We start from the raw sequence: 14056 nt of genomic DNA, 5'->3' as shown, positions 1-14056 counted from the left end.
GTGCCACTTGACTGGGAGATGATAGAAAGATGCTCTACGCATGCGCACAAATGGAGGCGGATGCGGCAGCGGCTACATCAGCTTCGTCAAGTCGGCGAGCACAAGCAGAGTCAGACCGGAAAAGAAGGACAGTGGCCAATTCTAATTACTTCTGTATTAAGCATGGTCAGTATGGTTGCAGAATAGACACAAGAATGCAAAGTTTGTTGCATAAAAGCACATCAAAGGTCTTAGATTACCAATTTAGGGTGTTGTTTATTGGGGCAATTTTGATTTCAAGTTGTTTAAAAAGGGAGCTAAGAGATAAAATTTTTGGTCTTACAGAAAAAGCTATCTCTAATACAAAGTAATATTTATAAAATATTAGGCTTCACATTATGAGATATTTCTAAGCCTGAGAATGATGTCTGTAAAACCAAACCTTTAATCGTAAAGGTCGATTGGCGTTTTATTTTTGAATCCTTGCCCAGACTTTGCATCTCAGTCTGTGTGACTTGACACTCGGTGGCTGTTCTGCTGCACCGGCTTCTCTCCTGTCCAAGCTATTTGTTCTAATCTATCCCTTACATATTTTGTGCCACCGTGAGTTGGGGGTCAGCGGAGCCGTTTACGCACTCTTTACGCACGCTTTACGCGCGGCTGATATGTCTGGAACAGTGGAGATGTGTTTCCTGGACTCACCTCATTGATGGTCGTGAGCTTCCATCACAGGCCCCAATCTGTGGTTCCTGGAGCTTTAGTTCCTCTTATGACAATGGAACGCTGAGATGTAGTTTCGCATCACGGGTGGGTTTTTTTCAACGACAAGGTCAAGACGGTGACTTGAAAAAATGAAGATTTGGAGCACGGAGCATGTATTCAGGTTGGTCACTCTGAGGCTGGTTGTTCGGAATATTAATAGAGCAGCAGACTGAGCGGTTGTGTTACTGCAGGGCTAAACCGGTGACACTTCCAGCTTCATTAACTGAGTGTCAATTGACGCGTTAAATTCAGAGCTCAGTGAATTCCACCTGCTCTCTGTTAAAAGTCTGTTGGCTGTTGGTGATGAGCATTAACGCCAGCAAGTGTCACTAAAGGTTGTTCCTACTGTTGCATATTTAAAAAATGATTAATATTACAAATACAAACCCAGCTGTACGACTCACTGATAAGTGCTCCAGTAAAAGGTAAATGGACTCATTTCAACTTTTAGCCAAGTGACTTCCTCAATTCGAACTGACTGGTGGGGAGTCTCAGATATCTCACTTTCAAATGGCTTATCCTGCCGTGCTCTGTTTGATGCAGTTTTTTTCTAGATCTCTTTGGCCCAGTCTTGACAAACTAAAAGAGAAGTCTATTTGCCTTAAACTGTTGCACTCAGGATTACTACTTTGATGACTATAGGAGTAAAACTGTTGTTATCATGTGTTATGTTTTGCTGCTTTGTGTGCAGTTACCCCTGGGAGACGGTAATCAAGGCTGCCATGAGGAAGTACCCGAACCCCATGAACCCCAATGTGGTCGGGGTGGACGTGTTGGATCGCAGTCTGGATGCAGAAGGACGCCTTCACAGCCACAGACTCCTCAGCACAGAGTGGGGCCTGCCGGGCATCGTACGAGCGGTCAGTCATCTACAGATACATAAATACACACACGGAAACAAAGGCTTCTAACTTGTCCTACAGGGGTCTTAAGTGGGTCCAGACAATGATTATTCACTGTTCAAGTATATCTGCTCCGTCCAGGTTTTATTTAGTGTACTTATTGTGTATATTTCTGTCTGTAGATACTGGGAACCAACCATACGCAGACCTATGTAAAGGAGCATTCAATAGTCGATCCAGAGGAGAAAAAGATGGAGTTGTGCTCAACAAATGTAAGTTCATCCTGAGCTTTACTACAACTGCTGTTTCACAAACTATTTCTGTCAAACTGTGACAGAATAAATCATAAAAGCCTTAAAATGTACTTTTTTGTGTAACCAACTGTGTCTGCATCAATATATCTACATACGTAATCCATTGATGAGGAAATCAACATTTGTTTTATCTTCCAGATCACACTAACCAACCTCATATCAGTGGATGAGCGGCTTCTTTACAGACCACACCCAGATAACCCCGACGTGTACGTTCAAGTTTTTCCTTTTTGCATTTCATTTCTGAAAGCACTTTTGGCTAGAATGCATATAAATAGTCTGTTTTCTTAGTGTAAGGGTGTAAATAGAGTCTCCTTGTGTTCTTGAAGGTGTGCAATGTTGCAGTAATCATGTTTTTTCTCTATATATATCTCATAGCACTGTGCTGACCCAGGAAGCCATCATCACAGTCAAGGGAGTCAGTCTGAGCAGCTACCTGGAGGGGATGATGGCCAGAAGAATGTCAGCCAACGCCAGGAAGGTAACACAACATACACCACATATCTATCTATGTTTTGCATGTAGGCCTGACAACAGCTTCAAATAATAAAAACACAACCGATGATCTCTTTGCATGTTTTCTAAGTAAGACTCTGATGTCTTCGTTAGTTTCTCTGCTGAATCAGGGCAAGTTAACTGGATTAACATGAAATTGAAGTATTTCCGGTTATGTTCACTTGTCTGTCTCTGGGACTCACCTTTGTCTCCTCTTTCATCTTCTCTTTCTCCGTGTGAATCTGTAGGGTTGGGATGCTATTGAGTGGATTATTCAGAACTCTGAAAGAGAGAACGTACCTCTCTGTGATATATACTAATGCTGGTAACTCTTCTCTTTACTTTCCTTTTGCAACTTTGTCTTTCAATCTCACCAAATTATCGTGTTACTTCTTTCTTTCTCTAAAACCACAGTGTTTTGTCAGTGCACGTGGGTCACACAGTCTTTAGTGCTTGTTTGTTTGCCTGCACAGGACTCCAAGTCTGCCGTGATGACTTCTTACCTTGGCTCACACCTCATAAAAGATTGAGGATCCTCAGCACCTCTGGATCCTCTGCAAGTGGCACTTAAACCGTCTGGGAGGTTTTGTGAATTTTCACCCCACATGGCCTCTCTCATCTCTGGAGTTTCTGGAAGAACAGGAAACTTTTGCCAAAGCTGAATGGTTAGCGAAGCAGTAGGATTCAGTGGTTGTGGTGTCAAGGGTGGGAGATGTGGCTCACTGGTAATTCATTAACCCAATAACTGTTTAAATAAGGTGCAAGCAAAACAGAGAGCTGCATCAACTTTACAAGCCTGCACAGGTTTGAATATTATATTACTACCCCACATTTACTTCCTACCATATCTTCAGTTTAGATACTTGATGCAGATGCAGAGGAAGGATGCACAGACTTTGGTACGCTACAATGTTAATAATATGCAACAACCTTTATTTGAACTAATGTAGTTCTTCTGCAAGGTCAAACACTGGAGGCTCCTATAGTAGGAGGAAGTTCAAGTTCAAAAGATGTTACTGGTGCTTATTATTTATTACAGGGGGCACAAACTGTAGATATTACGTTTGCATGATACTAGTCAAAAAGGGGGTAGTTAAAGGAAAAAAAAGATATAAATTCAAAGAAATCATATTGTCTATTTTAAAAAAGATGGGAATGTACCATTATCATTGCCTTCTTTTTCCATTCTAAGGCATCAATACACTGGCACCTTTTTGATGTAACTCTGAAGGGCAGTTTTGCCTTAAAAACCAGCAGACTAGTAGGTTTTAATAAGATGAGGATGAAAATATGCATTGGCTTTCATTAATATGGCCTTAAAATGATGCCTGTGTATTATTGCTTTGACAGCTTTGTCACACACATCATGCTTCCAACTGTTCCATAGAAGCTACCTATGTTTCCCTGAAGAGCAGGGCAGTACTGTATGTGCAATGCTGCAGTGGGAGACGCACACCTTTACTGATGTGCTAAACAATATTTCTGGGTGAAATAAATATTTAAATAATATTTGTATAATATTTATTTTAAAAAACATTGTGTTGAAAGAAGTAAATCATGACATTGCTTTTCTTACACGTGTTGTGTAAAAATTAGTTTTCCATTTGCTTTTTCAAATTTTGTTTCATCAGCTGTTGTTCTCCTGCAACAATTAAAGCAACTGTTTCAGAACAAAACTCTCTGAAGCTGAAGTGAACACGTTATTTGTTGTTGGAGCTCATTGTCTAACAGCCAGAGTGTTATTTTACAGCCTAATTTAGATCAACACGTTCTTTTGGTTGAAGCCACATCACTAGAGAAATAAGCAGCCAACAATAAGCAGAGCTGTAGGTGAGCTGGTGTGCTCTGGTTGCAGCGAGTGGCGAGAAATGAGTGGACGTACAGGCAAGGACCTGATAGATCTGCACATTGTAGGTGATGCAATGGTGTAGAGTTACATTCAGGCCATTTTTCAGGCAGGAAACAATGAATTTTAGGGGAAAAAACATCTAAATATGTGATGAAGAAAAAAAGAAGCACTGCAATTGGTCAAGTGAAGGTTTAAAATGAAGAAAATCCATATCAGATGCACTTCAAGGATAAGTAAAGTACGCTGTTTTTAAAAAAAATCAAAAGATTACAATAATAAACAATGAATATTTGCAACAAGAAAAAAATACATTAAGAAATAGTGAAACACTAACTGTAAAAAAAAAAGAAGCAAAAATAATGTTGAACTTTTAAAATAATATTTGTAGCTGAGTAAAATACAGTTAAGCAATGTGATTCTGTAAAAAAAATCTGTTGGGAATTTTTTTACAGTTGGCATGAAAATTAATCCTTTTTTGTAATTTTACTAAATATCTCTCATTAAACAAAACAAGGAAAATCTGTAAACTTATTAATTCCTGACAAAAAAAAAATGACAAAATGGTAAATATATGTAACAAGCACAGTAAAGATATTCAACAAGGAATTTTGTCCCATTAAATGGAATTTCTTAGTTTAGGCTATCAGTCCAAAGGGTATCCGAGGCACACAGTTAAAATCAGAGTGACTGAATCCTCTTTGGGCTGTTGATCAGTACTAAGGAGCTACATTAATAAGACAGCTAATGTTTTTCCTCTTTTCTAAATTCGTAACTGATACGCAGGTATGAGTTTTTGGAGGTAAGAGATTGACTTTACACGAAACTGACCACAGATCTTGTTTTCTTTGGTTATCTAATGCCTGAAGTGTTTGTGTCAGTAAAGCTTTAACTGTGATGGAAACTCAAGAGTTCACCCGTCTGCTGTACAGAAACCATTCTCCTTCATTGCGATTCATCGTTCTGTCCAATAGAGGGCACACTTTTGCTGTCGACAGCACAGAAACCTATGAATCCTCTGTTCACATCTACCAAGAGGCCCATGTGAATATTAACTCTGAAGCAAATGTGCTACATAACGCTCTTAAAACAGGTTGGCTCACACTCACATGTTCAGCATTTTGATGACTACACATTACTGTTGCCAGAGGTTGGGCTTACTTTGTTTTATTTATTCAACAGAACATAAACAGAATGCATTGCATAGCATGTACATGATTCCTCACTGTCGGAGCAGTGATAGAGGCAAGTCTGGGTCAAACTGTACCTTTATGCTAATAACCTCTACTACTTCAAACCCAAGTGTGCAAGTTGAGCCACTTGCCAAAATCTCATTAAATAAATAAGTAAACACGATCAGATTGGTGATTTTTAAAAAATCATGCAGGAGGCTATCGGAAAATAAGCTATTTTAAACAGTCGACTTTGGTATCAGAGCCTCAGATCTTGAGACCGTTGTTGACGATAAGATTAAAAAAAAAAACAACAAAAAAAAACGGTATCAATATCTGAAAGCATTGCAAACGCGACATAAGTTGTACCTGTACTGTTTCAAGTTTCATGATAAAGGCACACACCATTGTTATACTGACTTTGATTACAATCTTTGGTAATACTGCACTCAGGTGCTGCCCTCTATAGCAGCCACAGCAAAAAATAAACGATAGAAAAACTTATCAAATCCATATAAAAGTGAAAAAGAACAAAACAAAATAGAAAAGATATTGTGGTGTGTCAACATAGAATCAACCCTCAGTCTAACGAGTAATTCCCGACTCTTGTTTACATTCATTTTCACTTGGATACTGCATCAACTCAACATGTACTTTTCCCTTATCCCAGAGCCAAATACGACAATATCGCAGACATCTGAACATTAAACACACTGCATGTGAGCAGGCCTTGTAATATCTCACTGAATAAATCCTGATTTTAAATAAATCAATCACTTACTTACTTTCCATGTTCAAATTAACAAATACAAGGTTTGAAAAAGCAAAACTAAAACAACAAAAAAACCCAAAAAATTCTTCAAACTTGGAAAAGAATAAGTGCACAAATCTAAGGTAAAGTGGTGTGTTTACTTTGGAGGTGTAATTTAAAAAAAAAAACACATTAAACTAAGACTAAACTCCAACAGCTGAGCATTCCCTTTGTCCTCCGTCCACGGGCCGATTGCTCCAACATCACTTTTGCTCTCCGTCACATTCGCTCGCACTCAAGCCTCAGTGCTCGCTCAAAAGAAACTCGATTGCATAATTGTCCCACTGCCTGAGCTTCCCTGCCCCTCCAGTCATACCGCAACCAAATATACATCCAGGAATTGATTGTGATATTAAACAAAAAAAAAAAAAACAATATCGAACACTTCTATGTACAGTAACAGTATGTACAGTCTGGATTCAGGGTGTTTGTGGGATCAGAAGTTGAAAAGATTGATAAAGTCTTGGGGTGAGAGGGATGTGGTGCAGCTGTCTGGGTTGTTGGCTGTGCAGGGATGGTTTGTGTCCTGAGAGGGGAAATATTCACACCAGGATTAGACTCTTACTGTTTTCTGTTTCGGTTTTTATATCCGCTCTGTTCAAGTGCAAAAAGAAAAATATGTTACCTTCCAGAAAAGGATGTGGCAGTGTGAGCAGAAGTGCAGGGTGTCACTGTATTGCTCTCTGAGAGGATAGCAGCGGCTCAGCTTAAAGTACATTTTTTTCCACTCCAGGTGACCTTTATCTGACACCATCAGGCGCTTACGGATCTAAAGAGAGGAAAAAAAGACTTTAAAGATGTGACCCGAGGTGAGAAAAATATCCACTTTAATGACAGCTTTCTTGATCATTTCTTTCAGGCCACATTCACTTGAACAAAAACACTTAAAAGACGGAGGTTTGAGTAGCCTTAATGGACAGGGTTCTTCTCCACATACTAACTAAACTTCAACCACTTTAACCTGCAGAAACCCTTCACTGTAACCGTCTTTAGTTTGTAGGTGAGACTCACTCACTCGCTTATCAAGTGCAGGCTTTTGAACACAGTGTTGGGTTACTGTTGAGTCACACTGCTCCCATGTGGCCTCCCATTTTCCAGTATAGTTTATCAGAGATGCTTAACTTCTTTATTTTAACCGTCTCTACTATGTAGGTTATCAGAACTTTCCATGTATGCACATAGCGTGCGTTATTATCAGCATCCATAAGTTTCTACGTGCCTGTCTGTCGGTGAAGTGGTACTGGCAGAGTCTTTTCCACAGCAGCCGGTCCTCAGTAAGGCTCCCCAGCTCAGGACACACTTGGCCCAGACTGACCAGGTCTCTGCCGTCCGACAGCCGCTCCATGATGTTCAGCTGCAGACTGGCAGGCAGGTCGGTCAGAGACATACCTGTAGATGTGGGCTGAAGGAGATAAATGGCACAAAAAAGTCATGAATGCAATGGAAAATTTGCACTTCAGAGCCCCTCACGAATTCGGTATTGTGAGCAGATGCCTACCCTGTTGATCTGGATGCTGTCCAGCTGCTGCTGATACTGCAGGATGTTCTCCATGCGGTGCACCCAGATGTTGATGTTCCCCACCAGGACCGATTTGCCCATATCCTGAACCAGCCCACATAGCGAGATGTACAGAGTCTGCAGCAGCTCCTTGATGGGACGGACGTTCTGCTGGTCATTGAGGACTGTGGAAAAAGACCCATTAATCTTAATTAATTAATCCAACGATGATCTGAAGTGAAGTTTTAAACCCTGGGTGCTACAGGGAGATTAGCAGCTACCAGGCAAACAGCCAAGCAGACAGTAAAATATTTATTGTGAATCATCAAAAAGCACACTATGAAACCAAATGTTTTGAAGTGGCTGTACTCTGCCCCTGTCACGCTCATAATATTTGGGGAAAAGGTTTCATAACGCTACCTAAACAACCTGAAACTGTGTTTAGTAGAGGGAACATTTAGTTTACACTGTGGCTTGTGGAGGGGTCTGGTGACTGTCAGTGTTTTTTACTGTGCCATTAAAGCACTAAATTCAATCCTCAGGCTTTTTCAGATGTCGACAAGGCTAATATCCTCGCTACTGGTGCAAATAACAGAGCAAGAAGGCTTCACCTTTGCTATACTGACATTATTTGTGTTTATACCTTTTAGAAAGAAAGATGAGAAGAGCCTACTACACTGTATACTTGAGCCAGCAAACAAAAAAAGACAATGAAATGGATTGACTGAGGGGCCGATGCGCAAGAGCTGTGCCAGAAAAGAAGATACCACAGCAGAAAAATAAAAGCCTCCAACACACAAAAGGCAGAAACTGAGGCAAACTAGTGAGTGAATGTAAAAGAGCAAGAGAAGACAGACAGGGCTCACCTTTCTGTACTATTCTCTCCAGAATATTCATGTAGTTTTTCTGCGCCACTCCGCTGAGCGAGGGGAGCTGGGACTTGGCGATAAGCTCCAGAAGCTAGAGCAGAGAAAGAAAAGAGACAGAAAGAAAGAAACACAACATAAATTTCATCCTGTCAGCTGCAGAGACTCTCTGTTCCGTTGTCTCATTACTTAATGTCTGTTATGCTGCATTCTTACAAAGCCACTCGCACTCCTAACAATAAATATTGTCGAGAACAAATTTGGAGACATTCCACCTGGTTATTACTCTCAACTGAAACTGGATCCAGCAAGCATGTAACAGCATTCTTGGCCCTGATGGCTCTTGATCGGAGTCTCTTTAGGCGAAGAAGCTACTAGAAAGGTGTTGGACAACAGCCCAGACCGTCAACGTCAACCTCCACAAACACGCTTGACTCCTGATCTTCCTGTCATGTGAATTAGCTGAATCACTTGACAGAGTGTGTCTGTGTGTTGTTGTCTGCGAGGTTGTTGCCGTTGGCTAGCAGACAAACAGTGGGCTCCAGGGCGGCATGTCTGGCATCTAACAGATGCTGTGACATCATGGAGAAACTCAAGTCTTTGCTGAATTCTGACCTCATCATGTGACCTTTGTCTTCATATCAACATACGGCCTGGTTCATTGGAGAACGTACTCCCAGGTAGGTTAAAAAAAATAGAAATCACAAGCTTTCCATATTAATAATCTTATAAAACTGGTTCATGGACTGTGCTTAAACGGACTACTGGACGTAACCCTCCTGTAGGTAGCATCGAGGCAAATCCTACTTTAAAAGGTGATGAATTCGGAGTATTAATATTACCTAACTTTGAACTAAATTACTTCCCTCCTCTCTGTCAGCTTGGCCAATTTTAAGCTTCTTCACTCCCTCCTGGCTGCTTTTTTTCCATTCTTTCCAGCTCCATTCCTAAAACCTAATCCCATGCCCTTCTTCTTTTAGCAGCTCATCAAGTGTTCCTCTCTTTGTAGAGCAGCCGGGCAGAACAATGTGCGTTTCCGTATCTACTTTTAGCCCCCGCTGTTCGCTAAACTGCACTTCATAGCTTGGCGTGCGGTCCGTACTTTTCCACAAACATCCCCCATCAGAATTAGAAGCAGTGCGTCTTCTGGTTATTAAACGACGGTCCTGCTTTCAAAAAGTTCATTTTAAGGTTACTGATGACGTCTCCTTGAGATAACCTCCATTCAGAAGAGAGAGGTCCACTTGTTGTGTCTCTGTGGAAGAATCCGATCTGTGTAACTGAGACAGAGTTAAATGAACCCGCAAATGCCACCAGACACAACCGGTGAGGAGCAGTGACCTAGGACACCGTGTCCAGACCGGATGCTAGTGTTACACAGCCTTATTGTTCTTTGGACTTAACACATTACACTGCACACGTTTGCTGCGCTAAAAGGCCAATCTCAAACTCTAACAGAGGCGGTGACAAATGGCCGACTATCAGTGGAAAGCCATCAGCAAAAACCTGTGGATTACCTGCTTATTTTGCGCTCTGATATCCCCGGAATATTATAATGCAACACTGGATTTATGGGTTTGTCACAGTATATAAAAGCAAAACAGGCATAAAACATGATCCCCTATGAATATAAAGTTGGTTTGTCTTTAGGATGATCATTTTCAGAAGCAGAACAGTGAAGAGAGACGGTAAAAGAGAGACGAGGTGACAACACAAAAGGAGGAGGCTAATTCTGGCACAGGCGAGTGTTTGTATGTGTTTGGTGGTCTGAATCACCTGACAACCACCGGGTCTGGTTTCATAAACCCCCGTCGGGTGGTCGCACCTCACCGCACAGCTGTCACCCCCCTCACCCACACCGGCGCTGCAGAACAACCCCATGCAGCCTCCAGCTCACATGGGAGCACATGCGGGAGAGGCTGGTGTTCAGTGACACCGATGGAGGCTTTAAATCCCACCAAACTCATGCAAATATATAATCAATAATGATGTAATATATGAGGACGATTATCGCCCCCGAGAGGATATTTCTCAGCGAGCCATTTGGCATCCCAAGTGTAAACTGCGTGGTGGGAATTTTAAGGCCGCCACATAATGCGTTTGTTTCGCACTTAAAACCCAGGCAAATTATGAGTGAGTGTTATGCATTGGGTGGCAAATAGGAAGAGACTTTTAATACAGCTCTGGTTTTAATACAATTCAGGGATGCCAAAGTGTTTTGGCAATCATATTAGCACAAACACACACACACTCCCTGGGTCTGTATCATCACTGAGAGCCTCTTGTCTGCAGAGCATTGATAAGAGCTCAGCACATCCCTACACACCCTCTTCACCTTAACCCCTTCTGCCACCAACAACAACATCCCCCATTAACAACCACAGAAGAAGACAAACAAAAGGGACAGTAGAAACTAGAACGGAAGAAAGAGACGAGAACTCACTCTGACAACGTAATTAAATCTCCTCGTGTCCTTGATGGCGCTGCAGAAATCCAAGCGGTTGAAGGCCTCTCCCAGCGTACAATATCCGTGGCGCTGGGAGAATTTAATTATCAGGGTATTAGATTGCAATCCTCGGCAGGAGTATAGACTTTTCTCTGCATGTTTACACTAGCAATGATGATATGAAAAGTTGATGTGAAACTAAATGAGTTGGTTTGTTACCTCCTTGGTGCTTCCTTTATGAACATAAATCCACTTTTCCCGGTGGAAATCTGCGAGGACACAGAATGTTTATATTAGTGGCCTACCTTCATTAAGCATCGGGACAAATGCACAAATACATCTCACAAATAAGATATCATTTCAGTCGCTGTAGTCATTGAAATAGAGCTTCTGAAAAGTGATGGAAAATTAATCATAAATAATAAGTAGGAAGTGCTCCTCTCATGTTACATAACACCACTGCTAATATTTCTCATATGGAACTAAACTTTGGTGTATTATTACATGACTTCAAACCCCACACATGATATCTTTGGCATGTGTGTATAATAAGGCAGTGTGTGGTTCTTTTTTCTTTTTCTTTTTTTTTTTGACCGTGACTCACAGGGGACCTTGGTGTTGTTGTTCATGAGGTCTTTTTTCCTCTTCTTGGCAGCCATGTCATAGCTGAGAGAGAGCAGCAGGTTCTCCTTGTTGAAACACTCCTCCTCCTCCTCCTCGACTTTACAGAAGCTGCAAATAAGAAACACAAAGGACGCGTTTATTTATCAAAACATGTCATTTGAACGCAGCGCAAACTTTCTAAGTGCCATTTTTTACATTTTGTCAGTTACATTAAGTCTTATCTTCGACACAAAGCACCAAAACAAAGGGACGAAATACACTTTGTTTTCACTGTCACCTCATGTCACGTTTAGATGTGTTTTCGAGTGACTTAAGGTCGTTTTTTAATCCACCCACTTGTTGTTGTGAGGTTATTATTAGCTCAGCAGTTAGCCTGAACATGGCAGCTAAGAAAACACAAAGACTCCGAGGTGGAGACAACATTAAAGTTTTGTTTATCAACCTGCTTTTGTCATTTCCTTCTCTCCCCATCCTTTTCTTAACTAAGAAAAAGTAATGGCGCAGTTGAGACTTGCGCACTTTGAAAAAAAAAAGACTTGTGAGACGTGTTTCTGACCAACCTCTGCACGGAGACGTTGTTGTTTTTATCGTCTGCTGTTGTCTTTTTCCAGCCTTCTTCGGTTTTAACCCAACTCTGACCCGGTGACCTCCAGTCCTGTCCGAGGAAAGGCATCCTGACCCGAGGGCAGATTATAAAAAAATATGCAGTAATATGAGGAAACAGTCGCTCCTGGGTGAATGTTGCTCTTCTACAATGTGTTTCTAGTCTACTGTTGTCATTGCGCAGCTTCTTATATCCTCCGACTCAGAACGCGGAAGCACACGAAGCTCCGCCCACTTTGGAAACTTCCCTGCAACACGTGTCTTTGTTTATCAACTCCAGCGTTGCAAAACCTCCTGGAGAGAAAAGCTCAGGAATATAAACTGTTCATGTCATGGAAAGATAGAGACAGACGACACCGAGGAGATGCTTTCTGAAATGTTTTAATTGGATGAATCCCTTTGGAGGCTTTTTTGGGTTTTTTTGTAAATGTGCAGGGCTTAGAGGAGCATTATGTAACTGTGAGCTGGAAAGTACATCTGCTCTTGTACTGTACTTAGTTTTGAGGAACTTGTGTTTTGAGGAGGGGAAACCAGGCTTGGTTGGCACGCAGCTGGTTGTGGGTTTTTTGTTTTTTGTTTTTTTGAAAGTCATGGAAACAAACTGAAAAATGTTTGTTACCTTGATCTGCACTCATGCACTTTGTTAAAACACTTGAAAATCACTAACTTTTTGGATGAGGTTAGTGTTTCAGTTTAATCGCGACAAAAGTAGGAATCAGATCTGTTGGTCAGCATTTTGCCACTGACCAGTATCATCATATTTTAAAACCAAAATACCACGAAAATATATTCGTTAAAAGATGTGCAACACATAAATGTGATAAACATTCACTTTGTATTAAAACTATGGAAGACAAACAGACAGTTCACCAAAGTTTGTCCTTCTAAGTTTGACACTATGATTGTCATTTTTACTGCAAATGATTTACTGATAATGGCTCCAAATATCAATTTCGTTTTGTATTGACAAGATTTTCATTTTAGCTGTAAATGTGCATCGGCTCCAAATATCGACTATTAATCTATGTGATCACTAATAATCAGTCAATCCCTTTTTTTAAAGTAATGGTATTATAAAGCTGTATTAGATTTAGATATTAGAAATATTTTACTTATTCTTAATAGACAAAGGAATCAGCTTCATTGTGTGCTGCTTTTGTAGTTCCTTCCCTTGAAAATATTATATTTACTGCCCTTTATGAAATTATTCGCCTTCTCCCCAGTTGTCACACTTTTGTAATCCTGAGATAAAAGAAGGCCTGAGTATCCCAATTTTCACTGTATTTATTATTACAGTGTATGTTGCTATTTTTTTAACATTCCCACCCAGTTAGGCAAAAATTAAATGAAAGTGAATCACATTGCATAATCTTAAATTATATTTTTTTCTAGCTTTGTTTTGCCTGATTTTTGGTCCGTCGCCAGTCTTTCTGTAAGTTTTTTCATATTTGTGAAATCTCACAATCATTTACTTTTTTTTTACTTCTTCTTGCAATCGTCCACATGGAGCCATGCAGACACACAGAGTCAACAGGTGCAATGGTGAGAAAGTTCTGGAGTTCACAGGTTATTTTTTAACCATCCTCTTGCACTTGGAAAGCACACAGATATAGTCAATCACATTTCAAGAAACACGGGTCTGCTAACTTCTTTTTTTACCAGTGATTACAGCTGTATTAGTTGCATTGAACTTCTGATATGTGAGTACTACAGCAAAACGTTCGTGGCCCGTACGGGGATCGAACCCGCGACCTTGGCGTTATTAGCACCACGCTCTAACCAACTGAGCTAACCGGCC

General features: G+C 40.8%; 2 protein-coding genes and 1 non-coding gene across 3 annotated transcripts; 1 reads left to right on the top strand and 2 right to left on the bottom strand.

Moving 5' to 3' along the window:
* Positions 1-495: 495 nt before the first annotated feature.
* On the top strand, positions 496-4095 carry prelid3a (PRELI domain containing 3A). Its single transcript, XM_023299813.3, has 7 exons — positions 496-862; positions 1433-1601; positions 1766-1855; positions 2036-2106; positions 2276-2378; positions 2641-2717; positions 2866-4095. The coding sequence occupies exons 1-6, from the start codon at positions 831-833 to the stop codon at positions 2710-2712; spliced, it is 537 nt and encodes a 178-aa protein (XP_023155581.2). The 5' UTR covers positions 496-830; the 3' UTR covers positions 2713-2717; positions 2866-4095.
* Positions 4096-5389: 1294 nt separating this feature from the next.
* fbxo32 (F-box protein 32) lies at positions 5390-12431 on the bottom strand. Its single transcript, XM_023299826.3, has 9 exons — positions 12216-12431; positions 11636-11763; positions 11251-11300; positions 11029-11121; positions 8586-8679; positions 7720-7904; positions 7441-7623; positions 6847-6990; positions 5390-6747 (listed from the first exon to the last, which is right to left on the bottom strand). Exons 1-9 carry the CDS (start codon positions 12326-12328, stop codon positions 6658-6660), a joined length of 1080 nt encoding a protein of 359 aa, XP_023155594.1. The 5' UTR covers positions 12329-12431; the 3' UTR covers positions 5390-6657.
* A 1551-nt stretch (positions 12432-13982) lies between these two features.
* trnai-aau (transfer RNA isoleucine (anticodon AAU)) lies at positions 13983-14056 on the bottom strand. The gene has a single exon. It is a non-coding gene; the product is annotated as a tRNA-Ile (tRNA).

Source organism: Amphiprion ocellaris, chromosome 9 (assembly GCF_022539595.1).
Source record: "Amphiprion ocellaris isolate individual 3 ecotype Okinawa chromosome 9, ASM2253959v1, whole genome shotgun sequence".
In the NCBI taxonomy this organism is placed as follows: domain Eukaryota; kingdom Metazoa; phylum Chordata; class Actinopteri; family Pomacentridae; genus Amphiprion; species Amphiprion ocellaris.
The sequence above is the reverse complement of the archived record's forward strand: the minus strand, read 5'-3'. Positions and strand labels throughout refer to the sequence as shown.